The sequence below is a fragment of the Tiliqua scincoides genome, chromosome 4, assembly GCF_035046505.1.
Source record: "Tiliqua scincoides isolate rTilSci1 chromosome 4, rTilSci1.hap2, whole genome shotgun sequence".
In the NCBI taxonomy this organism is placed as follows: domain Eukaryota; kingdom Metazoa; phylum Chordata; class Lepidosauria; order Squamata; family Scincidae; genus Tiliqua; species Tiliqua scincoides.
The window spans coordinates 109,907,806-109,934,310 of record NC_089824.1 but is presented as its reverse complement, the minus strand read 5'-3'; the positions used below and the strand labels follow the sequence as shown (position 1 = coordinate 109,934,310).

At 44.4% G+C, this 26,505-nt stretch overlaps 1 protein-coding gene across 2 annotated transcripts; it reads right to left on the bottom strand.

The window, feature by feature from the left end:
- Nucleotides 1–23,991, bottom strand: LOC136647426 (dimethylaniline monooxygenase [N-oxide-forming] 2-like). 2 transcript variants are annotated; one of them, XM_066622953.1, is made up of 9 exons: nucleotides 23,931–23,991; nucleotides 17,460–17,597; nucleotides 12,297–12,485; nucleotides 10,495–10,657; nucleotides 7,005–7,147; nucleotides 4,943–5,142; nucleotides 3,006–3,361; nucleotides 2,371–2,443; nucleotides 1–964 (listed from the first exon to the last, which is right to left on the bottom strand). In XM_066622953.1, exons 2-9 carry the CDS (start codon nucleotides 17,592–17,594, stop codon nucleotides 613–615), a joined length of 1,611 nt encoding a protein of 536 aa, XP_066479050.1. In that variant the 5' UTR covers nucleotides 17,595–17,597; nucleotides 23,931–23,991; the 3' UTR covers nucleotides 1–612. The 2 variants fall into 2 exon arrangements, with proteins under 2 accessions (XP_066479050.1, XP_066479049.1); XM_066622952.1 differs by having other exon boundaries at nucleotides 17,460–17,623; nucleotides 23,931–23,981.
- Nucleotides 23,992–26,505: the final 2,514 nt, after the last annotated feature.

The window sequence follows — 26,505 nt, the reverse complement described above, 5'->3', positions numbered from 1 at the left end:
TTTATTAGTGAGCAGACAATTCAATGTGTTTTGAACTTTAAGAACTTGTTCAGAAGAAAGTTAAGTTCAGAGCGTATAACTCCTCTTTTTCCCACATAGCCTTTATCTATGAGCACACATGTTCACTTGTTTTGGGGCCTCCTCAGATCTGGACTGATTAGACTCTTGTTTTGGACTCTTAAAATTAGTGCCTCATGGAGCAGATACTAGCCTCATTACAGTGCCATTGACTATCCTTTGCAAACACAGTTTGCAAAATCCTTCCCTCTGACCATTTTGCAGTCCTACCTTCTCTACTTTTGGAAGGCTTTTTGATATATTTTTTTAAAAAGCATTGCAATCCAACTGTGCATGCTCACCAGTTTATCTTCACAAGATATTATTTCTCCTCGAAGTTATAAATTCCCCAGAGACAACATTCTACTTTTCTTTCCATATGGTAATATATATAGAAATTATGTTAGTAGGACCTAAGAATGGCACAGGTCTTATTGTGCTAATCTAGTACAATAGAAGCCTGCTACAAACTTGCATATGCAGAACATAGTCCAATGATTACAAGAAGAAGCATGCAAAATTAAGCAGCCAGTATGCAACTAATTACTGCACAGATCACTGGTGGCCAAGGGAAAGGAAAATTGCAGCAACGAGAACAAAAAGACCAAGGATTTTAAGCAGAGAGACCAGGATGTGGTTTGAGGAGTTGTTCACAACGCGTGTTTTTGTGGGCTTAATGATCCTCTCCCTCTGGGTGAGGATGGCATTTCGGGCTCCAGCCCACTTCCCTGGTCCCTTCAGCCGAAACTGGAACGGGCTACAAGGCCCAAAGAAGATGGTCAGGGCCAGCTTGGGATCCTTCAGCAGTAGGGAGAACAGTTCTGGCTTTGCTCCTAAGCCAGCAGCAAGTTCATCCAGGTATTCGATGAAATCTGTTTGGATTGACTGGCTGCGGCTGGTGCCAAACCTTTGGAGAGAGACATTAGGAGAGAAGCAGAAAATTACATCTGCTGGAAGGAGACAAGTGCTTGTGCTTGGGAAGAATGATTTGAGCAAGAACAACTCTAGTGACAAAACAAAAGTAGAAGCAATTATAAAACTGGCTAAAAAAATAACGGAGCCTAGTAATGATAAATGCGATATATTAGTCATAAGTTTCTGTCCCTCATGAATCAAAGCTATTCCTTTCATCAATTATACTGTGGTAGGATATTACAAAACTAGCAGCAAGGTAAGGTCAAATGGTTAATGGGAAAGTCAATTTTTGTAAGTATCTGGAAAGACCATCTGCAGAGCGAATGCAATTGTCAGCCCAATCCAATCCAGGATTGGACTGGGTGGAGGGATTGTCTTAAAATGGCTGCTGATGGCTCATGCACTACTCCGTCAATGACCATTCTGCAAGCACTGCCATAAAACGCAGCAGCACCTCTGGCCTCACTGTGCCTGCTGGACCGAGTAAGTCAGTGGTGGAGGCAGGCATGGGCGGGGAGAAGGGAGTGGGAGGGGTGTAACTAGGCTGTGAGGAGGGAGGAACCAGGACAGAAAGGAGGCAGGAGGGGTCCACACTGGATCCTATCCCCTCCATTTCAAATCTCTCCACCTCTTTACGCAGAGGAAAGCATAAATGTTTTACACTCACCTTCTGTTTGCCCTCAGGTCCCTCCCTCCACTGCTGGATGCAGTGCATGCCTTTTTGGTGCTGCTGCATCAGTGCTCCTGGTGGGGACTAGGATTGGGCTGTGTGAGGCACCAAGAATCCCAAACTAAACAATGCTTGTAACAATGGGACCCAGGCACCTCGCCTGTAGTGCTGCAGCTGTCTAGGGGAGGGTGCTGCTGAACTCCTCTCTGCTGCACCGCAACCTTAGCAGATGACTTATGACGTTGCAGCAGCAAATTCAACAGAGAATTTAAGATACCAGGGAGACTACAGGATTCCACCTGGTCCTATAAACCTACTTATTCTTCAAGTCTAAGCAACTGGTCCCTCCGACTACCCATAACATTTTGATTGCTTTCCTGCCTGCTTCTTGGCTTGCCTCTAGATTCCCAGTACAGATAGAAATTTAGACTGATCTGGTGCTCAAACAGGGAGAGCCAGGTACTTTAAAACAGAACAAGAGGCAGGCATTTCATTGCTAATGGCAAACTTATTTCTCTGTCCCAAATAAAGAAGAACATATATTCCAGCCCAAGAGACAGAGTGGAGTGGAAAGAATGAATCCGACTAATCATTTCTACTTTGGGGTCAATTTTTCACCCCTGCCCATCCCAAAGGCTGATGCTCTATTAGGCTAGGCATATGCAGAGCTGCTCACTTAAACCTGTGGCCAAGATGAATAATAATAAAGCATGGAGTATTTCTCTTACCATTTGATCCTCTTCTTATTCCTTCTGATGGTATCCGCCACCATGGTGCTTTCTGATGGCAACACACTCAGCCCTACAAAAGACAAAACAACTGGGGCTGAAGATATATCTATAGCACTCTCCCTTGGGGGGGAGTCATGTCAGAGGAGACCAACCTCCCCCTCCACTACACTTTATTTCATTGTCCCTCACAATTCTTTTTGAGTTGGTACCTTTCCCATGTCAGTGCTAGTCTTATCACCAGCATGGTGGGCCTATAGTGCTCATTGAAGCATTTCATCCTTTATAAATTGGGGCTCCTGATGGGTTAATTTTCTCTCCTTTAACTTTGATAAAATAGAAAAAGTACTCCCCCAGCTGGAATCCTTTGTCCCCTTGGTGGTCATGCTAGTGCATCCAACGAGAGCAAGGGGACAACCCAGTGTGTTCCCCTTACCTTGGATTCCTGGGGCACAAGAGGTACACTTACTTCAAGGAGACCTCCAGTCTGCTCAATTTGTGCATAGAATGCAGACTGGTGCTGCTGGCCCTGCTGTACCAATGCAGGTTAGGACTGGGTTGCCCCAGAAATAAATTGCTAGAGGTATATTGTCCCAGCATGGGTTAAAACCAAACCCAACCATTTCTTCATTTACCCTTGAATACTCTAGTAGCCCATCGGGCCTGCAGCTCTGCGGTGGGCATGATCGGTCCAAGGGGCTGGATGAGGCCAATAACAGCCAATGTTGGCTTCTCCAGGTGAGGAGGAAAGACATGTTTATACAATGGGACACGATTCTCTTCCACTTTGATAATGAATTTTTCCAGAAAGGGGAATGCAACACTGTAGCCTGTTGCAAAGATGACAACATCCACATTCTCTTCTACGGTCCCATCTTCAAAAAAGGCAGATGTTTCAGTGAACTCCTTGACTAGTGGTTTCACTTGCACAGCACCACAGAGGATACGGCTTGGCAAATCATCATTGAACACTGGCTCTTTCATCAGGGATCTGGAAGGCAAAACATAGCGGAAGGTTCTGATGTGCTCACAGACTGGAAAGGATTTCACTGTTGCTATTCTCCACAATATGTCGCACTAATATTGTGCTTTATGGTATTCATGGTGCTCAGTGATCCTTAGATATGGAAACCTGGTCTGATGTCACTGGTGGATCTTAAAAGCTCTTATGAATAGTCTTGAATCTAAACTTGAACCTGTCAGAATCCAAGCAATTTATGAGCCACTTTGAGTCCAATTCTATTCTCTCCCCCCCCACCCCACCGATGCAGCCATTCCAAAAGGCGCACGCTATATCTATCTGGGTGGTGGTGGTTTGGGAGGCTTCAGAGGGAAAAGGGGAATTATTTTGCCTTACCCTTCTGCAAGCCTCCTACTCTGCAATGGGACTTCACAAACCCGCGGCAGCTCTGTAGCTAATGCATCTCCAAGAAGAAGAAAGAGGTGGGGAGGCTTGGAAAAGAGGGGATAAGATCTGGTATACACCGATGCCCTTCCAATGCCTCTCTGCCCCATTCCTCCCCCTCTTTCCCCAGTTTCACCTTTCCCCACCCCCACCAACTGCCTTACCTGCTCTGGTGGAAGCAGCAGGAACTGACAGCGGTGTTGCAGTAGCACTTGCAAAATGGCTGCCAACAGTCGGTGGCCATTTTGCAACAGTAGAAGTGCCTTTCACTGTCACAATATACCCTAGCTGGCAGCCCAATCCTCAATAGTATTGGGCTGTAAGTACTTTAAGCAAGAATGCCATTTCACATGGTGGGAGGAAGGCAAAAAATGTAGTATTGCCAGTCAATCTGAGGGTGCAATCCTAACCAAATCTCTAGCACTGAGATAAGGGCAATGCAACTCTGAGGAAGCGAACAAACATTCCCTTACCTTGAGGAGGCCCAACTACAAGATGCAGCAAATGTCCCACTGGCACAGCTATGCCAGTGCTGGAAAGCTGATTAGGATTGCACCCTGAGATGCCCTGCTTTTACCAACCCACTGCAGGTGAGATAATCTTATACTAAAACAGTCTCTTCAGTATTCTGCTAATTAGCAGCATTCTGCTGGCAGGACAACTTGGAAGCTACATTCTAGTCATCTCATCCAGGAAGGTACAAATGGTGCATGCTCTATTTTTTCCTGAGTACTTTATAAGCCTTGGCCAAGAATGAGGCAGGGAACAACTCAGGAGCTCAAGATGGAGGGTTATCATGGGCTACCAGGTGAGCTAGTAGGTCCTAGCTAAGCTGAGGACTCAGGAGTACTTCAACCCCTTCCCCTCTGCTTATGCTCAACTCCCTCTGAGACCTATTACAAAGGCCAGGTAGCTGAGCTGCCCACTCTGCCTGCTCCTGTCACACCACAGACCAGAAGTAATCCTTGGAGGATACCCAGATCATCAGGAACCCATGAGTACTACATATAAAAAGGGCCAAATTCTGTGCATTATTAAAATTATGAAAAATTGTACTTGAAGAGCATTTGTTGGAGTTATCTTGTAGGGCATGTAATAACTATTGTAAGAAATACAGGACAAATCATCCTCCTTCCAAAGCAAATGGAAGGGTACAAATTTATGTACCTATTCCATGGCACAAGGCCATAGTTTTCATGGTTAAACCATTGATTCATCTTCTGTTCCGTCCTCCATTGCAAAAGGAACCAAGGAAGATAATTTCGGACCACATCGTTGACACGAGAGTGAAAGATGGTGTCCCAAGGATAGCCATTGTCATAGATCCGGCTCATCACCCAGGAGCCTCCTCTTGTGCTGATGAGCACCTATAAGGCAACAAGGGAAGCTATGAAGCTGGTGATGCTCTAGTCCAAATTGAGCTGCATTCTTTGGATCTCTGCTGTCTTTTCCAGCAGATTATATACAACTTCCCTTTGCCTAAACCTGCTAAAATATCCAAACCCTTTTGCAAACAGAATCTGAGAGGAGCAGTTCTCTAAAATCTTTTTAAACTGTAGTAATTCACACAATGCATTCACCTGGAAACATGTTTTCCTTTTCCTTTTGTAATTTTCTTGAATAGCCAAGATAGGATTCTATGCCACAAGAGCCGACATACCACAGTGGCCTTGTGGTTGGTACCAGAGATAATATTTAACAATCCCTGTGAATTTCAAAATCTTTAGGATTTTGATAAAAATCCCTTATTGTCTCTTATTTTACACCTACTCTGACCTTCCAAGACCTAAGAAAGTCCCTGTGGCATGTTACTATCCCGAAGGGACTACTGAGTTGTTCATTTTAATACATTTACAACATCGCATCTCTCTAGATCAGTGTTTCTCAAGGTTTATCCCCCACTGCACCACCTCACATGTCACACTACAGACCAGAAGTAATCCTTGGAGGATACTCAGGTCATCAGGAACCTGTGAGTCCACCTACTCAAAGTATCACTGGAAGTAACAGGCGACAACATCAAGTGATGTGACAAAAACCAGTAAGGGGATAAGTGTGGGCAGAAGGGCTTTTTCGAGCATGGAAAGGCATGCTTTGGAGTCCTGCCCATCAAGCCAAGCCTCCTACCACTCTTTGTTGCATCACATTCCTGGTCTCCCTGCCAGGTGGCAGGTGTCCAGAGGTCCTGCGAGTACCACCGAACACCACCTCAAGTACCAGTGGTGGTACCCGAACCACTGGTTGAGAAACACTGCTCTAGATCTGTCCTCCTCTCTGTTTCTATCTCTCCAACTGTAGGGTAGTAATATTCAGGGATATGCATGGAGCCTGAGTCATGAATTGAGTCTCAAGTCAGTGACCCGGTGACTCGATTTGACTTGCGAATCATAATGCATGGCCATCATGACTTGACTCATGTGTGATTTCAAGTTTTTCAAGTCATGAATCACTTCAAGAAACGGGATGAGTTGCAGGTCAAGTGTGTCCCCAAGCATGACTTCACATGAAAAAGGGAAGTGGCAGCGGCGATGGCATATGTATAGGAGTTCTCATTTAACACTCCCCAATATGTTCCCATCCCATCTGCACTCTAGTCAGCTACTTGTTGAAGTGCCTTTGCTTCCATTTCTGTAAACAAAAGCTGTACTGTTCTTTGAGTTTAGAAGTATAGTAAAGTGATTGGTTCCATATGAACCCCAGTGACCCATCCTATTCACATCACAAACCCCAAACCTTAAGCCTTCCTCCTCCCCTCAACCCCCCACCAGCCCCTTCTCCTGGAACCACAAACCTACCCTCCCACCACAATTACTGCTGCCATTGGTCTGAAGTCTGGCTTCTGGATCACTCACAAGATCTTCAGAGTGATACAGAAGCGGCAAAAAGTAAGCAAGAACACACATACATCAGAGACTCGAGTCATTTCAAGTCTAGACTCTTTGTTTGAGTCACTGACCCTGAGTAGCAAGACAAGTCAGGGTTAGTGATGTCCATGACTCAAGTCGACTTGAGTTATCTAAAAATGCATTTTTGTGTGACTTGAGTCAAGTCAACCTGAGTTGAGTGCCCATCCTTGATTATATTGCTGGGGTAATGTACTTTAAGTTGGTTTTGGGATATGTTAACCAAAGGCTGGTATCTGTTTTGTCATCAATGACCTCAACAAGATCTTTAATACCCATCTGAAATGTTATAGTGCTGCCCCACAAATGACTCCATCTCCCTATACCTTCTTTGCCTTCCGACAGATCTCCACCGCAATATCAGCAGCCGAATTCCCCATTCCAATTATCACAACAGTTTTCCCCTGGAAGCCTTCTGGGTTCTTGTAATTTCGGCTGTGGAGATAGTTACCCTTGAATTTTTCAAAGCCTGCCATGAAGCAAAGAGCAATGACAGCATTTCAGAAAGACTTCAAGTTGCAAGAACCACCTTTGGGATTCTGAATCTAGATTTGGAGCTGTTGGGGTATGAAATTCAAGTCTGCTGTAGTCAACTGTAGTCAACGGCAGAGGGAAAGGAGAAGTTCACACAACCTTCTCTACTTATGATGACACAACAAAACAGGTTAAAAAACTTCAGACCACTTTCTCAAGTAATGCTACGACCATGCTTTTGTTTCTAATACACTTTTAAAACGTATCTTGTAATAAAGCTTGTCTTGTGAGAGCATATATTCTTCTGGGAAGATTCCTGAACAAACCCCATTTAAATGAATATGAACACTAGAAGAGCATTGCAGCTCCCATTCATTTCAAAAGTACCTGCATGGAAGAACTTCCTGGAATGTTTGTCCCCATTGCCTATATCATCTGCCTTCATAAACTAATTTATTTAAAGTGTATTATCTCTAGGTTTGAAATTTTGTGCTAAAAAATTCATAATTCTTCAATCACAAATTTCAGATCTGGTCTTTGGAACAAATTAGGCAAAATTGCACAGTTTGCTTTTATCACATTACATATTTGCACAATTGAGCAGAGGGCAGGTAATAAAATGTATAATTTTGTGTTAACTTCTTTTGGAAGGGGAAGGGAGATTGGGAAAGAGAAATTAACAGAAATGGGCTAGAGTCACCACTGGCAAGCCTCAAGTCTAGCCCCAATCCCTTTGATTCGACTTGTGCACAAATCATAGCATACACTCATGATAACCTGCCCCCAGAACTTCCTCAGTCAGTCTGATTCAGAGTCAGAGTCTCTTGTGAAGCCAGCCATGGCACAGATCAGGTGTGACTCCACAGAAAAATCAACCACCATTTCATTTATGTAGAAGAAAAGTTGGCTATTGTTGTTTGAGCAAGTGTAGCAGTGCAGTGAGTACAGAAAAACAGTTCCATATGAACCCCAGCAATGAAGTACCTTCCCCCCTTTCACATTACGACTCCCAATTCCACCTTCAGAAGGAATACCAGGGCACAGAGCAACAGGGACTTGGAGGCACCTGAGCTCAGCAAGGCAGGAGGGGATGGGACAGACTGTGTGAGAGTGAGGACAGAAGTGGCAAATGGGAGGAAGGGTTGTGCACAGCAGCTGGGAGGCTTACCAGTATGATCCAATCCTTTGCAGATCTACACAGAAGTAGTCCTGTTGTAGCCGGTCATTCAATGAGCCCGCCAGAGCCATGAGTTTCTCTTTGATCATGAGGAATTCCTTACCTCCTCCTTTTTCCCCCTCCGTGGGCTTCTCTAGCCACTCCTAAGGCAAGAATCCCACCCCCATCCCTTGGGCGTCTCCTTCCTTCCATCCTTCATCCAATGTTCATTGGTTCCTTCAGAGGTGGACAAGAGAGCCTGCCCCCCCACCTCCTGCTCACTGCAAAACAAAAACATTAACCCTTCTTCCCTACTGTTCACCCTGTCTGAATGATGGCCCCATGAGATCTTTCACACAGTGAAAAAGTAAGCAAGCACACCTAGACTTGCAGACTTGAGTTGTTCACATTCTTGAGTCATTTCCGAGTCAGTGACCTGAGACTCGAGTCAGTGACATGTGACTCAAGTGTACATGAGACTGCAAAAACATGTCTTCATGACTCTGACCCAAGTCCTGAGACTCACATTCCCATTCCTGGGAATTCTCTTGGAAAATCTCAGGGTATAATGGAAATGCTCAAGATCCCTCAAAGAGATAGGGTATGGTAGTCTCTTGCTCTGGCAGATTTGGGAAGCATGGCATTAAAAGCAGGGCCATAGATTGCAGTGGATGTGCTGCACAGCTGCAGCCACTTGAAGGCAACAAGGCCCTCAGGGTTAAAAGCAGCACCTGTATGAAGGAACAAAGTGTGGGTGTAGAAGGAAGGCAGCTGGAGAGACAGAGAGTGGAAGGAAGGAGCATGGAGGAGAGAGGATGGCCTGAATGAATGGAGACTACTGGAAACACTGTACACTGGTGTGTGGCTGTCAAACCCAGGAGCTGCTGGGAAGCAAAGTATTGCTGCAGTGGCTGAAGAAGCTGCTGGCAGGAGAGTGGAGGAAGGAGGAACTTTGCAGATGAGCAGGTTAGCTACCCTAGTGGTGGGTTCCAGCAGTGCTTTCTGTAGGATTAGGGCTATTTTGAGTGAAGAGAGGAACTAATAAGCTTAAAGTGGGCATAAGTTCTCTAGGCCAAGGGAATCTGGCAAAACAGAGGGGATAGAGTTGGAGAATGCATATGAAAGGGCAAAGGGATGAACCAGGGTTGGTTCAGAGGATTTCTTTAGTTGCTTGCCTCCTGCATCTTCTTATACATTGAGTACAAGAACAAAAGGACCTTAATAGCTCAATCCTAAATACCCCTTTGCCAATAAAGCTGGGCCAACAGACTGCATGCTGTATCTTGTGATGAGGGAGGCAGTCTTGGAGGCCTCCTCAAGGTAAGGGAGCATTTGTTCCCATACTTCAGGACAAGCCTCTGCAGATACATCTTAGCCATTTTGCTGGTGCAAGTCCAAGGAGATAAAGAAGAATGAAGGGGAGAGGGAACAGGAATAAGATTTTGGTACATGCTATTGCCTCTGCCATCCATTCCTTCTCTCTCCCGTTCCATTCCTGCCTGCCCCTTGACACTCCCTCCCCCTTTCCGCCCTGTTCCTTCCACTTCCTGCACACTGTGTCTGTGCTATGCTCCTACCTGTGCTCCCACTAGTAGCCACCAATGGCAGTGGGCATCCAATACTGCCGCAGCTTGCAGCAGCAGGTCTGCAATGGCTGGTGGGTGGTGCATTGTGTGTTCCACCATACAACCATTTACAACAGCAGAACCACTGTTCTGCTGCTGTAAAGCTCAGTTAGGACTGGGATGTAAATCGGCAAGACCTGACTGGGGTACTTTTTTCTTATTTTTATTTTTAATGCTTCTCACTTCTTTTTCCCTTCTGTTTACAGCTGATTTGGTGCCAGGTAGTTAGTTGGTAGAGATAAAAAGACTTTTGATCAGATCAGATTGTCACCCATTGAGTGGATGAAGATTTGCTAAGCTGGTTTTGTGCACCTTCTCCCAAAGTGGAAGCATAGATCTCTCTTCTCAAGACATTCAAGGTAGCTGAAGCAAAAGTGACTCAGACTTTAGCACCTTAAGCAATTGACTGCCATTATAGTTGACCAGCTTCAACTGGCCAATAACTGACGCACAGGGATTCAACCAGATTATGATTTTTGAACATTTTTGTAGAAACAGCTAAACATTTTTAGGTTTTTAGCCACCTGCCAAGCTGCCAAGATCACTTCAATAATGCCATACCAGGAAAAGACTCCAGCGGGGTGTAGGCTTCTATTTGATGGCCTGTGCAGATCATAATAGCACTGAAGACTGAAGTTTCCTGCTTCCCATCTCTCTCTGTGATCACAGTCCATTGGCCAGTGGTAGGAAAATCTTGTCTTTTTTCTACTTTGACAACAGTGGTCTGCCGAGAAGCCAGAAAAAGGAAACTTACTCTGCAATCAGCTACTCTGCTATCCTGTTTTGTTTCTCTCTTCTCTGAGCAGTAAGAAGTTCAAAGGAAAGTCTTAAAGCAAAATCCTATGCATGTTTACTCAGAAGTAAGCCCTATTGTGTTCAATGGGCCTTACTCCTAGAAAAGCATGCATAGGAGGGCTAAATCTTAGAAGGCTTGCTTCCTTGTGAGGAAAATGTATTGGAGATGTGCAGTATATTATAATTGGGTGTGACATCCCCTGTTCATCATTGACTGTATTTATACTACAAACTTAAACAAATCAGCTTAAGAATAAATCCTTTTTGTCCAGAAGATCTTGGGAACTGTAGCCCTCAGTGGTGTAGCCAGAGGGGGTGCAAGGCGCTAGGTTTTGCAGGGAGCCTCATCACAGCATGCATATGCCTCTGTTTTGCTCTCACTGCCTGGAATGGCTCCAAGGGGGAGGGGCCGCTTGCATGTTGCGATGAGCCTCCCTGAAAAACTTAGTGTTTTGCACCCCCTCTAGCTATGCCAGTGGTAGTCCTTGGAGATGGGAATCAGGGAGGGTAGTAGGCAATGCTTATACTGTAGTGCAGCATTTCTCAAACTTTGAGGGAGCTTTACTCCCTCAGTAAGTTCTTGTGGGGGAGGAGCTAGGGCAGCAATGCGATCCCCAGGATGACGCTGCTAAGGGGGTGAAGGGGGGTCCTTTGCACTTACTTGGAATGGTGTAGGGCTGCATAAGGATGCAGGAGGTGCGGAGAGCCCTGCACAGCCCTCCACAGTGCTCCCCGAGGCTTGAAACCTGCAAAAGAAGTGGGCGCAAAGCATTTCTGTTTTGCAGGAGGTGCTTTGTGCCTGCTTCTTTTGAAGCTTGCAAGAGTCAGGGAGCGCTGTGCAGGGCTCCCTGCACCTCCTGCAGCCCTACATCTGTCCAATTAAGTCTGAAGCACCCCCCTTCACCCCCTCCTTAGTGACATGATCCTGGGGATCGAATCGCTGCCTCCCTCCCTCCCCTTCCCCTGCTCCTTAAAGGGACAGGGGAAGTGTTACACAATCTGGTGGGTCACGGCCCATCAGTTTGAGAGCCACTGCTGTAGTGAATACCCTATCAATACCCTATCAAAGTGGCCAGGATGCTTTTGAGGAAGCCTTTAAACTAGTACAAAAATAATATACTTTTGTTGCCAAGTTCCCAAGATGCTTTTGATGAAGCCATTAAACAAGTATAAAATTAATATACTTAAGTAGCATGGATGCAAGCTTACTTTTGCTATTAAGTTGCTTTGCACTTTAGCATACAGGCCATACTTTCTCCATGCACAACTCAGTTATACCCCATTTTAAATTCACATATTTATTTATTTTATTTATTCACATTTTTATACCACCCTTCCTCCAAAGAGCTCAGAGTGGTTTACACAGCTGCTCCTCCCCTCTTTCTTGTCCTCACAACAACCCTGTGAGGTAGGTGAAGCTGAGAGAAAGTGACTAGCCCAAGGTCACCCAGGAAGTTTTGTGGCTGAGGGGAGATTTGAACCTGGATCATCCAGGGCTGAGTCCGCCTCCCAAACCACTACACCATCCTGGCTCTCCTTGAACTTACATACCTTGAACTCTCACATACCTTGAACTTGATATACTTGAGCAGGTTGAAGTGCTTTGCATACAGTCGCAAATATTCCAAGAACTTGGTGTTGTGCAAGAAGTTTGGAAAGTGGTCAGGCATTGGAAAGTCACTGAAGCAAGACATCTCTTTGGAGGAATTGGTGATAACTGAGTAGTAGATACTTGCTCTACCTTCCTCTACCTTTTCCTATAGGACAAGAACACAAGAGCCCTATTGGATAAAACCAAAGTTCAGTATAGTCCAACAGCCTGTTTCCATCTGTGGCTAATCACACATTTTTGGAAAGTTCACAAGCAGGGCATGAAGGCAATATGTTGTTTGCTCAACTAGCATTTGGTCTTGGGTGGGAAATTACCTCTGAGTTTGGAGGCTCCATTCAGCTATCATGGCTATATCCTCCATGATTGTGTGTACTCCCCATAGCCAGACTACATGTGACTCTACTCATTTTGTTTGGCCTTCTGTTTTTCCTTTTTTAAGACAGAAACCAGAGAGGCCCTGATGAGAATCAGGACCACAGTGCAGGAGAAAGAACCAATCTAGATTCCAAACAACAACAAAGAAACCATGGAAGGACAAATAACATGGTCCTATTCCATTAAGACAACATACAGTACATAATCTCAGGATGCAGAAGAACTTGGAGTAGAGCCTTCCCAGAATATCTGAGCACACAAGTGTTTATTACTGCAGAATTCCTACAGACAATACCTGTTGCTAAAGATGCAATGATTAAGTGTGGAAAGCCACTGCTGTTGGCCTTGGCTCAGTGTGAGCTGCTCTGGAAGCATTCATCAGTGACATCGTCAGCATGTGCCTCTCGGATGGGGCTGAGTACATTGGTGGAAGCTTGGAGCTGGTGCCTGCCCTTGAAAAGAGATGAGGCAGCTGGGGAGGGGGCAGAGAAGGAACGAGAAGCAAGATCATGGAGAGGGAAAGATGAGACAAAGCAGGCCAGGAGGGGGGTAAAGGAAGGGCCAGAGATTAACAGGCTCAACAGAAACACAGTTGAGGGAGGCAGAAGGTAAGAAAGGGGGAAGCCCCATTGAGACAGATAGGCAGTGGAAAAGCCAGTAAAAGAGATGGGAAAGGAAGTTACTCTCATCCCATAGTGAGTCAGGAGGCACCCTGAAGCCCCAGATAGGGTGGGGGTCCAGGAAGGTGGGCCAGAGGACTGCCCTTTCACAAGGGAGCCCACTCTTAGGGCAGCCTTAGAAGGGGAGAAAGACCCCTTGAATCACACCATCTAGCCACCATGAGCCAATTGGTAGTTGAGGAGTGTTAGAGGAAGACAGTCTTCCACCTGAATCCATGAGGGAACAGCTGAACCACTTTGAGTTGAGCCAATTACACTGTGGTGAAGAAGACTGTTTTATTTGCTTTTTTCTGATTGAACTCGTCTTTACTTTCCATTAAATAAGAACTGGACTGAGAGACTCCTTATGCCTCTGTGCTAAAATGTCCTTCCTGCAGCTCTAGGATGCAGAGTTACCCCCAGAGTTGGGCAAGGGGGCTGTTTGTGACAGTCTAAAATTCTAGGTCTTCAATAACTAAGGGCGCAATCCAAGCTGCACCCTGGGCTGGCACAAGTCCCTTGCGCCGGCCCGGGAGTGTCACAGAAGGGCCATAAAGCACTTTTGTGTCACTCTGAGGGGAGTCGGGCTGGGGCATGGATGTGTGACTGGCCTTCTCTGGGAAGAGGTAAGTTTCCACCAGCTGAGCTTGGCCGATGCCAAGCTGGTCTGGATGTGTGTGTGGGGGGGGGGGCAGGGAGGGAGGTGGGAGGGAGGCATTCTGGGGTGAGGAAGGGCAGGCTGTGGGTGTTTCCACGGGTAGACGTGTGGGGAGTGGAAGGCGAGACCAGGATCTGGTACTTATGCCAGATCCTAACCCCATTCCCAGGCAGCCCGGGACAGTCCCAGGCTGCTCGGATTTGCGCCACCACCTGAGGTGAGGTGGCACAGATTTGAGTAGCCCCATTGGGACTACAATGGCTGTCCCCAGGGTAAGGGGGAAAGTTTCCCCTTGCCCCTAGCTGAGCCTCTGGCTACCTGAAATTTGTGCTGGATACAGGGCAGGCCTGCTGGCCTGCCTTTTCTAGCACAAGTGAGGATTGGGCTGTTAAGATGCTAGACACCAAACCATGATGTGTAGTTGTAATACTAGTTCCTCTGGAATATTAGCATCTGCTAGTTTACTTTCTGGCAGTGAAAAAGAACTAGGCTTCATTCTGAATGTTAAACAATCAGACTTTTTCTTCAAGCTTATACGATTAATGCTCATAGTGCACGCTCTCTCATATGATCATGTCTGTTCCCTTCGTTCTTGAAAGGGCTTGTTTATGACTTGACATTAATACATTTCCACGAATTGCATTTGAATCCTCAACAAGAAGTCACAACCAAGTCACATTCATCTTTCAAGGCATCTTCAAAATATGGAGCCACTTCAGCTCTTAGCTGGGCACATGAAAGGAATATTAAAGAAGTAGTCATAAAAATAATGACTGATGCAAGTAGAGTAGGAAAAAATTGACCCCAAAGAGAATCAAGTGTATCCAAATTTGAAAGGCTTTTTTTTTTTTTTTTGGTAGTATAAAGAAAAGCTGCATTTTTTTTACCTGCACATGGTGCACCCATTGCTCTTGAGCTGTCATCATGTTAAAGAGTACAGTTAAAGAGTAAAAAAATCACGAGTGCAACCAACTCATGGTCATGGTCCTCACAGTTTGAGAAGGAAGACTGCAATATCTCACAATGTTCTATTCAGTTATGTTCAGAAAAAATAGAAGGCGTTCATGAAGCCAGGAGGACTTTGGCTGAGCCTTGACTTTAGGGCAAGCCAATTTTTTGCAGAATTCGAGGTGAAAGGTGGCTGTTGAGACCCTGGTAATATTTGCTAGATTGCTTCACCCAAACACCAGCTGACCCAGACTCTTTAAAATAAAGATGCCTTCCCTCATTTTAGTGGCAACTCATGTTAAAATAAGCACCACAAAACCATCAGCATTGGGGGGGGGCACATAATTAGGGTTGGCACCAACATTTTGCAAATGTGAAATTCAAAGTGAATTTCAGGGTACTTCCTATGGAGAAATGTCTAAGAATGTTCAAGGGAAGCTAAATGATCTTCTCCAAAACAAGTGACATTTCACAAGGAGCTCAAACACATTCCCGTCTGTGATTTTCTCCAATATGTGAACAGCTTATTTGTGTGTATTTCAAATCCAATCAATTTAAAATCATTAACATTGCTTTGCTCTTATTAGGCTATTACTTCCTGTGTAACCATATTTTTTAGAAATTAATTTCATGGATATTCTCAGTGCACTTTCATGAGGGTCCTGGGGCTCACCCTAAGTAAAGCTGAGACAAGGGCTTCTCCAGCAGATCAAGCATATGACAGATATCATGTTTGGTAACTCCAATTAGCCACCCTTTCTGTAAGGATGGATCATGGGTGCCCAAACTTTTTGGCAGGAGGGCCACATCATCTCTCTGGCACTGTGTGTCAGGGGCTGGGAAAAAAAGAGTTCACGTTTAAAATTTGAATAAATTTGCATAAATGAATACATTAGCGATGGAACTTATATGAATGAATTTTACGGAGGCAGTGATGATGCACATAGGATAATCAGGGATGTGCTTTTAGCAAACATACAGACCAAGCCAGAAATGGGGTGGTGGTAACATAACTCCTGACCATATACCTCTTGTGCAGAAATAAAACACATGGAGACATAAATTGTTCAGAAGCAATGATGCACATGGGACATGGGGGTGGTTAAATTAACGCCAATCAGGAGGCAATCAGGGATGTGCTTTGAAACTAGCAAGACACACCATTCTTCTCTTCTCTGTAGGTAGGGATAAGGGTGGCAAGCATGAGGGCAGCCCTGGAGAGCCCGAAGTGGCAGCTGCGGTGGAGGTCTCACCCCTACTGCTCTCAGGCTTCAGCAAGTCCCCGGCGGGCCGGAGGCTTGTTGGAGACTGTGGGCTCCCTGCGGGCCAGATTCGGAGTCCCTGAAGGCCACAAATGGCCCCCAGGCCAGTGTTTGGGCATCCCTGGGATAGATGAAGAAAAAGAAATACTACAAGTACACACATACATTCATACACTCAAATTCTAGGTCATGGTATTCAGTCTTGAAAACAGGCTGACAACACTAGCTACTTCCCTATATGTACAAGTGCAGGAAAGCGAGAATGTAAGTCATGCAGAAAGTATAGGCTGGAGAAGCTCCACTTCAGGAGAGACAGTAGGGGTTGGTCAAGTCAGGCATTGACTGAGAACCCACCTGATTGGGCCAGCCCCTGAACCTTCAGTACAATGGCAATGACGGTAACCAATATGCCATAAGTGGCTGCACAGAGGGGGACACCACAGAGTACCCACTACAAGGCTTTGCCACAGGGCTCCCAGCTCGAAACAAACATTGAACAACCTTTGTACACCCATGCTCTGTAGTGACTCTTTAAGTGCATGTGGGTTTTATGCAGACATGGTTGGTGAAGGCTTTACTTTTCACTGCAGTGTCAGGGCAATTCTCCGCATGCACACACATCATGTAAAGCTGTTTCTGACACTGAAAACAGTGAATATGGAACTAGCTGACCTGACCACACAGGGGTTTTTAGCAAATCTGTCCTGTAGAGATTAAGTGAAGTCAGTCTCTGCAAATGTGAGAGCTAGAAACTTGTGTCACTCCCATGATGGACCCACTCCCATACCAGACCATACATTCACTTATTGGTTCCCTGCTGTGTCAGAACCATCAGTCTTTTATTGGTCAGTTTTGAGTTAAGGAAATCCACTTTTTGTTACGTAAGGTAATTGTATTTTCCTTTTCTGGTTATTTGGCTGTAACATTTGAATGCGGATATTTTGATTTCATTGCATTCTTCATTAAGCTACACATCGAATGATATTGTATTATTTGAAAATACCAAGATTTTCACAATTTTGGCCAGTAGTGGTGTCACCCCTCCTGAGTACATCACCTGGTTCAGTCTGCACCCCCTCTTACCCCCTAGCAATGCCACTCTCCCTATCCATCCCATGTGTCTTTCAAGGGACGTCTTTAGTCCACTTCCATCTGCAGTTTACATTCTTAAGAGGCCTTCGTGTTCTCACCTTTCAAACAATGAGATTTCTACTCACCGTGAATCTCCACAGCCCCCCAATGTCATCACTGCGCTCAAAGCAAGTGGGCTCCAGGTTTTCATCCAGGCAAGCTTTGATGGATGTCAGCCCACTCACACCAGCACCAATAACTGCCACTCTTTTTGACATCATCCTCTACAGTTGACAGAAATCAAGAGAACCTTTGAAGGGAGGGCAGAAGTGCAAAACGCAGATCACTCTGAGGACCGTTCTTAATTACCCAGGAGGTTGCATTATTACATAAACCATTGAAAAGTATTTTTAACATTTTAAGAAATTAGGAATTATCATGGGGGGGGGGCGGACGGACACTTTTTAAAATTTTGAACCAATTCTCTGCTTTCCGTTTTCTCTTTCCACCCAACAGTTCACTCTCAGTTTTCTCACTTCACTGCCACAGAATCTCTGCAATTTATGCTTACTCCCGGAAAAGTGTGCATAGGATTGCACTGTTTCTTACAGAAGAACAGCCCTGCTGGATCAGGCCCAGGGCCCATCTAGTCCTGTATCTCACAGCGGCCCACCAGATGCCTCAGGGAGCACACACAAGAGCACAAGATACTTTTATCTGGCTGCTATCTCCCTGCACCTAGCATTCTATTTACACTCACAACCCACAGCGAAGACACCAGGTTGCAATTGGGTTTAACTTGTGCTACTTTATTAAACACAGTGACCAATTTTAATGGATGAAACCTACTGAATATACCTTCCCTCCCTCGCCAGTCTGGGGTAGGCAAAAAAACTGCCATCCATGGCCAACTCAGATGACAGGAAAAAAAACTCCTACCCGGCCCTCATAATGAGCAACCAGACTGTACATACCCATCATGGCTTGTAACCTGTAATGGAGTTTTCCTCCAGAAATCTGTCCAATTATAAAGGCATTTTAAAGGTATATAGGCTGAATGCCCTCACCACATCCTGTGGCAAGGAGTTCCACAGACTAATTACATGCTGGGTAAAGAAATATTTTCTTTTGTCTGTCCTGACTCTTCCAACATTCAATTTTAGTAGATGTCTCCAGTTCTGGTGGTGTATGAGAGGGAAAAGAGCATCCTTCTATTCATTCTATTTATCCCCTGCATAATTTTGTATCTCAGCCATGTCCCCCCTCAGGCATGTCTTTTTTAGACTGAAGAGCCTCTTCTTATAACTTTCTTTTTTGCTTTGCTCCATAGCGTGCGCTCTCTCTCTCTCTCTCTCTCTCTTTCTCATTTGCCTTATCTTTTTTTCTCTTTCTCCACCAGGCTATTCTGCACCCTTGCATCTCGTAGTTCCTCCTTTTCTTCCCTCAGCCTCATCAATCAGGACACAATCCTAACCAGGTCTACTCAGAAGTAAGTTCTGTTTGTTCAATGGAGCTTACTCTCAGGAAAGTTTGGTTAGGATTGCAGCCTCAGTCAATCAAAACAATTTATGTCCTGCTTTTCCTCCCATAAAAGTGGGATGCTCATGGCTATAAATTCATACAATTTCCCTGCTGGAAAAAGGGGTCTATGGGTGTAAATTAAGCAGAACCATATAGTAGAGGATCCTTTTATCTGATTGCTCCTCACAACCCCTGCTGGTTTGCTGATAATAATAAAACAATAATAAAATTTTAATAGGTGTTTGGCCCTTTACGACTCAGAACCAGGGTATTTGTGGGACAGACTTCATCCATATAATCATATCTGTCCTCCCAGGTCATTAGAGGGGTCCCTTCTGACTGTGTCATCACCAGTAGAGGTGAGGGGGTGGCAACTAGAAATAGAGCCTTCTAGGTGGTGACTCCTTGCTTATGGAGTTCCTTTCCCCTGGAATTAAGAATGGCCCCTCCCAGCAGACCTTTCAGCAGGACCTTAAGACCTTTTTATTTATGAAGGCTTTAAACTGATACTATAGGTTGGCACTTTTAGATGTGTGATCCAGGTTATTATAATGTTTTGTTTTTAAGTTTTGTTAAGTTTTAACAAATGTTTAAAACATTTGTTGTTTAATGTTTTTTAAACATTAAACAACAATGTTTCATAACAATGTTTCTGATATTGTTTTAACTCAATTGTACTGTTTTTATGTTGTTAGTTGCCTTGAATCCTCTTCAGTGTGGGAGAAAGGCAGGATACAAATCTTGCATATACATACATACATACAATACATACATACAGAACAAAAGCAGTAAATGATGTCAAAGAAAAACTCTTAAAATTCACAAGCGTGTGCATTTCCGTTGGTTGTATAGCACACAAGAGTTTTACTTTACTTGTTCAGAAATTCACATATCAAGTGGTGTCACATTACTCCTCCCTTTCATATCTATACCTAAATCACATGAACAGGTCTCTTGTGATGCAGGCATTCTTAATGTCCAAGGGCTGCAGAAGGCCACGGAATGGTGTAGTGGTTTGGGAGTTAGACTTGGAAAATCCAGATTCACATCCCCACTCAGCTATGAAGCTTCAGGTGACCTTGGGCCCATCACTAACTCTCAGCCTTACCTACCTCACAGGGTTGTTGTGAGGACAAAAGCAGTGGAGGAACCATGTATACCACCCTGAGCTCTTTGGAGGAAGGGTGGTATAAAAAGGTGAAAAATAATGAATAAACAATGGGCGCCTCTAGTGCCCAAGCCCTCTATTGTCTTTTCCACAGTTCTTCTGCCCCATTCCCCTCTTTCTTTTTCAATTCAGGAAGTGGGAAGAGGAGGAGCAGTGGAGGTAATTGGGCGGACAGAGGTTGGTGCTCACCCACCAATCTGCTGCCTGAGGCGACTGCTTCAGTCAGTCTCATGAAAGGGCCAGCCCTGCTTTTATCATTGCTCCAACGTTAATGAGAAGTGCTCTAAGATACCACCATATGCATTTCTGTAGGAATGCTGCTCTAAAATAGAATGAGACTCAGAGGCTATCATGCCAGTGGGGAGTGGGGTTAGCAAAATGGAGATGAAAAAGACGGTGGGGGGGGGAATTAATTAACCTGGGGCAACTGAGGATGAGGGAGGTGGGCTTCACAAAGTTTTCACACAATCAGTGTGACACATGTTGTAGATAATCACATGAAAGGCCTTTTAATGTCTTGCTTTGACAAGAAAGTACAAGAAAGAAAGTAAACTTATTCCACTTAGGGCACAATCCTATGCATGTCTACTCAGAAGTAAGTCCCATTGTGTTCAATAGGACTTACTCCCAGGAAAGTGTGGTTAGGATTGCAGCCTTATTCTAATGGTTCCACTTATTCCACTTATTCTGTGGGTCTGAGATGTGCCCTGCTTAAAAACTGTTCAGTTAATTACAGACTGCATATAGGATGGTGGTCAAAACACAATATAGATGCTCTTAATGAGGCAATTGCTTCTTCCACAGCCTGCAGCAGAGTATGTGTTAACACAACAAAGAGGCTCTTAATGCAAAGAAGAGGCAATCTATCTCCATTAGCCTGTGCAGCCAGCTAGTGTTTGGCAGGGAGTGTCTGTTTACACAATAAAGGCACTATATTGGGCTGAATGTTCACTTAACAACCTAACTGTGTAACAATGGGGATAAGAGAACCTTCAGTCTCAAAGACTATGGTATCGTGCTCTGGATGGTGGTTCTGGAACAGCGTCTAGTGTGACTGAAAAGGCTGATTCAGGAGTGACAATCCCTTCCACACTGGGAGCAAGTGCAGTCTGTCCCTGGTCTGTCTCCCAGGCCTCCCAGGAAGGCTCCCAGGCCTTCCTTCTTTGCCTCTTTGCCTCAGTCTATTGGCCAACTGTCTCTTTAAACTGGGAAAGGCCATGCTGCACAGCCTGCCTCCAAGCGGGCCGCTCAGAGGCCAAGGTTTCCCACCTGTTGAGGTCCACTCCTAAGGCCTTCAGATCCCTCTTGCAGATGTCCTTGTATTGCAGCTGTTGTCTACCTGTAGGGCGCTTTCCTTGCATGAGTTCTCCATAGAGGAGATCCTTTGGGATCCGGTCATCATCCATTCTCACAACATGGCCGAGCCAACGCAGGTGTCTCTGTTTCAGCAGTGCATACATGCTAGGGATTTCAGCACGTTCCAGGACTGTGTTGTTTGGAACTTTGTCCTGGCAGGTGATGCCAAGGATGCGTTGGAGGCAACGAATGTGGAAAGCATTCAGTTTCCTCTCCTGTTGTGAGCGAAGAGTCCATGACTCGCTGCAGTACAGAAGTGTACTCAGGACGCAAGCTCTGTATCCCCATTATTAAGTGGTGCACACCAATAGTTATCTTGCAAATTGCAGAAGCTGAGCTCTTTGCAGGGTACCGTATTTTTCGCTCCATAAGACACACTTCCCCCCCCCCCAAAAAAAAGTGGGGGGGAAAGTGTGTGCGTCTTATGGAGCGAATACTGCAAAAAAGAGTGCACGTTGGGGACCTTAATGAAGGGGGGATCTTCATGCCAGTTTATGATCCCATTCACCCTACGAAGGGGGGGATCTTCATGCCAGTTTATGATCCCATTCACCCTAATTCTGACTCTATCGATGATGAGTTCTTGGGGTTTCCAGAAAACTAGAGTACTCAAACCTTTAAGTCTCTCAATTTGTTAATGACAGTGATAATGGTTCTTAATGCCACTGTTGACTGTTGTTCACTTTACATGGTTCAAATGTTATTCTGTTATAGTTTATTAAATATTTTATTACACTATTTGGTTCAGAATATTCTTCTTCCTGTTTTCCTCCTCTAAAAAATAGGTGCGTCTTATGGTCAGGTGCGTTGTATGGAGCGAAAAATACGGTAATTAGCAGCTCCCAAAATTGATTTTTCTTTTACTTCTTTTTTAAATAATAATTTTATTTTAAAATCTGATTTTTCAACAGCCTCAGGACTTGAGGCAATTAATTATCTGATCTTTCCATGTTATCAGCCCACCAAATATCAGGTCGTGACCCACAGTTTGGGAACCAGTGCTCTAGGGCCTCTAAAGTTTGAGAACCACTACCATTTCATAAATTCAAGGACAGGAAAAGAAGTCACCTGAGGTAAAATTGCACTTGCATTTTTTCGTAACTATGGCTATCATTACTGTTGCAGGCTGTTTTCCAATACTGCATCAAAGCAACAGATGGCAAAGTGTGAGGTGATAAGTCTGCTTTAGGTTTGCTATCACTGAAGTACATGCGTATGTTCAGTTCAGAAGTCAGAACTGTGGGAAAAGTGAACAAAAATGAGAAAGGCTCTGGAATACATGTGAAGAGTAACTACTCTTGCTAGGGAAAAAGGTGAATATGTTGACTGGCCATAACCCAATAGAGTTTTGCATGCAAAAGCATCTTTATTTTCATGGGTTTCAGCATGCATAATTCTGTCTTAGATTGTGCCTGGTCCTGTGGTTACCTCTGAGTTTTTGCTTAAAAATTTGGCTCTTTTTTTTTTAACAGCTGCAGTTATAGTTTTGACAAGCAATTTCACTTGCTATTACATTTGAATACTGATTCACAAAGAGTCAATTTAGGAAATGCCAGACAAATGGAGGAAAAAGGCTAAAATGAACTGTGCAAGAAACAGTTAAAGAAAGCATTCCAAATGTACTGCAATTGTATTAATTTTTTGCTCAGCCCACAGGTGTACACATTTTGTCCCTGTTGCGTATGCACAACACTGGGCAGAAATAGCTTAACACCACACTCAGTAAATGCTATTTTCTCTCAGACTACTGATATGCAGAAATGAGAATACCATAAAACACACAAGGCAGTAATGGCTCTTTCTTTCTTTAGGGAAGCGACAGCAATAACCCCAGTACAAAAGCAGACAAGGGGAAACAAGTATGTGGGGCCAAACTAGGTGTGACTTGAAATGCCCCGTTTTCCCTTTTGTCTCTTAAGCACCTTAAAGGTGGGTGGAGGTGTTGATGAGCACTTGGACTGTGGCATGTGAGGGGGGGTGGTTTAACTCTTTCCTCCTTGTAATCCTGACAAAAACTGTCCCCCCCAAAGCCACTGTTTGTTCCAGAAGAGAGGATGCTGATGGCAAAAGAAGATCAGGGAGAAGAGAAATTCAGACTAGGATTTCAAAAGGAGCAAACTGCATGTGATGCAGGAGGTCTCTGAGCAAATCTACTGACTTAAAAAACATATTAAAGCAGTTGCAGGGGGCTCCAAGTAACGATCAAAGCAGCACCACAGATGTAGGTGTGTTTAGTTCTTTCCCCATGTCTGTTCCAGACCTAGATTATCCCAACCCCAGAAGAAAAAAATACAGGTACGTTCAAGCATTTTTCCCCCTAACGTGACAAATAGCAGGGAGGATTTAGGTGAGAAAAAAACAGTGCGGCGGGGGGGGGGGGGGAGTGGATAAGCACCCCTTCTGTCAGCACTGTTACTCAGACAAAAATCAAAGTCATCATTATTTTAAGGCTTGTTTTATTTAATGGTTGGGTAATCTGGTCCTGAATCTTCCTCATTATATGTGGTTTGGCCTGAAGAGTCAAAGGATAAAAATGATGAAAAGGCAGAGTACAGCAGAGGTAACATCTTACCTGTTTCCTTTATCCTGTGAGTTAAGCCAATTGTCCCTTCAGGGTCTGGAGGGCAATTAACACACCCATCAGAGTTCCTGAGACATATAACATATAACACAGTCACCCACGTGTTCCTCTGTTTCACTGACACAGGCACAGCAGACTATGAATTAACTTTCTGACAGAAATCCCTCCCCTTAGCCCAGAAACTTGGCCTTAGTGATATCTGTGGTTGCCAAATCAATTTTTTTTTTTTTAAAAAGGAATCCTGACTGTATGTTGTATAGAGTTGAACAATGTTGTGGACATTTGTAACAGACCTACCTTTAAATTTGGTAATGCTAATTGAGGATCTTGGTTACAAAATCTGGAATGAATTGTCAACATCTTTCTACAGCAGCTTGGCAGGATTCAGAGACAGAAAGGCTAGCTAGATTCAAAAGAAGATAGGGCTCCAGTGCCATTACCCCTTTTCCAGTGTTACGTAGGCAGGGTCAGCAATGTATGACTGGGAGAATTCCTGAATGTGCTTGAAAAAACCCTTCTCCCTGCCCAATATGAGCAAAACATTTACCTGTGGAGAGCATTCTTAATTTTAATCATGGGGAAGAGCTCTCCCTGAGTACAGTTCATTGCTTCCGGTAAATTCACGGTGGACAGCACTGGCAATCCTGGAAGAGGGGCAAAATGCTATGTTTCGTCAGGCGCCTGGCCACCAGTGTAAAACAGTCACTCCCCAGCTTGCTTTTGCAGCCAGGACTAGCTCTGATGGCGACGGGGAAGGACCATTCTACACCAGTAGCCAGGCACTTGACTAAACATAGCATTTTGCCCCCTCTCCAGGAATGCCAGTGGTGGACAAGTGTAACAACACTTCCAAGCCTATTAGTACAGAGGTAGGGCTTTCAAGCATACTTCTTGTTCTCCTGACCATGTGTTGACTTGAGGAAAAGTCAGTTTTGCTCTTGTCTACAGGGCAAAGTGCACTTGAAAACATTCCTTCTTCTACATAATTCTGAAAAGTACAGGAGCTCTTCCTTTATTCGGGCCAGCCTGTTGAGGGGAAATATGCAGCAAATGGTAAACATGTGTGTGATGTCAGCACTTGGAAACTCAAGTAGTCTAAACCAGGGTTGTCCAAAGTTTTTGGCAAGAGGGCCACATCATCTCTCTGACACTGTGTCAGGGGCCGGGGGAAAAAAGAATTAATTTACATTTAAAATTTGAATAAATTTACATAAGTTTACATAAATGAATATATTAAAGATGAACTTATATGAATAAATGAATATCTTGCAATAGCTCAAGGCCTATAAAAGGCCTTGCACAAAGCAAGGCTGGCCTTTCCTGTGAGGCTACTGCATCACAGACATGAAACAGCAAGCAGTGGAGAGAGTCCTCATCCCACAGCTCACACAAGAGGTCAAACAGTCACCCTCACACTGAGAGAAGTTGCGTCAGGCCAGTACGGGCTCCAACAAATCTCCGGAGGGCCAAAGGCTCATTGGAGACTGGGGGCTCCCTGGGGGTCTCCCTGGGGGCTCCCTGTGGCCCCAGGGCCAGGATTTGGGCACCCCTGGTCTAAATGCTATTTGTCCAAACCGAAGTTTCATATTTTAGCTTTTGGAAAGGGGAGTTTTTTGATTCTGAAGTCATGTGAATTTAATGTCTGCCTCGGGCAGTAGAAGTTCTGATTTCACTGCTGGTATCTAGGGCTTCTTCTTTAATAGCTGTCAGCATGTTATAGCTAGATGGGTGAGTTTCAATTGGGCTCTTTGTCTCTGAGCTCCATGTCCCTTTGCTTATATCCCAAGACCTTAGTAAAGTTAAAAACCCTGACAGTGGTGCTTGCACACTATGGATTTATTTTATTTAGAAGATTTTTACCTCACCTATCAGCCTGGAGCACTTTAACACACTTTAGTGGGCTCAGCTGTCCTGAATTCAGCTAAACATTGGATGTGAATTGTGGCTCCACACAGTGCTTAATAAAGGTTTCTATTGTTTATTTTTAACCCATGCCAACCTTCAATTCCTGTCCATGAGGCAGAAGGGGGAAGAAAATACCATTTCAAGCTATTTTAATATTTGGGGGCTCACTTCCAGTGTAACACACCACTAGCATTTTTTAGAAAAAAGCATTATGATAAGGTTGCAATTAAACAATTAATTAATTAAATGATTAATTGATTGATTGATTTCTCTCTCTCTCTCTCTCTCTCTCTCTCTCTCTCTCTCTCTCTCTCTCTCTCTTTCTTCCCCCCATAAGGGAAAATGACTGAAATTTCTCACCTTGTACAGTAGTAAATTTATTCAATGGAAGTGATTGTACAAACCTGAAATTTAGAGTTGCTCAGTTCTGACAATTCTCTTTGACAACCTCCTGATCTTACTTTTTTTATTAAATTGCTATGAATCCTAAAGAACCACAAGAGAAGCACTAGCACGACACTAACAATATACCTTCATGTGTTGCTTATATAATAACCTATTGATCTGACAATTGCTCTGGACAAACTATTCCTGACCACTATGTCACCAACAGTTAAAAATATTTAAACGGCATGTCACATAGCCATTCCTTAATAATAAT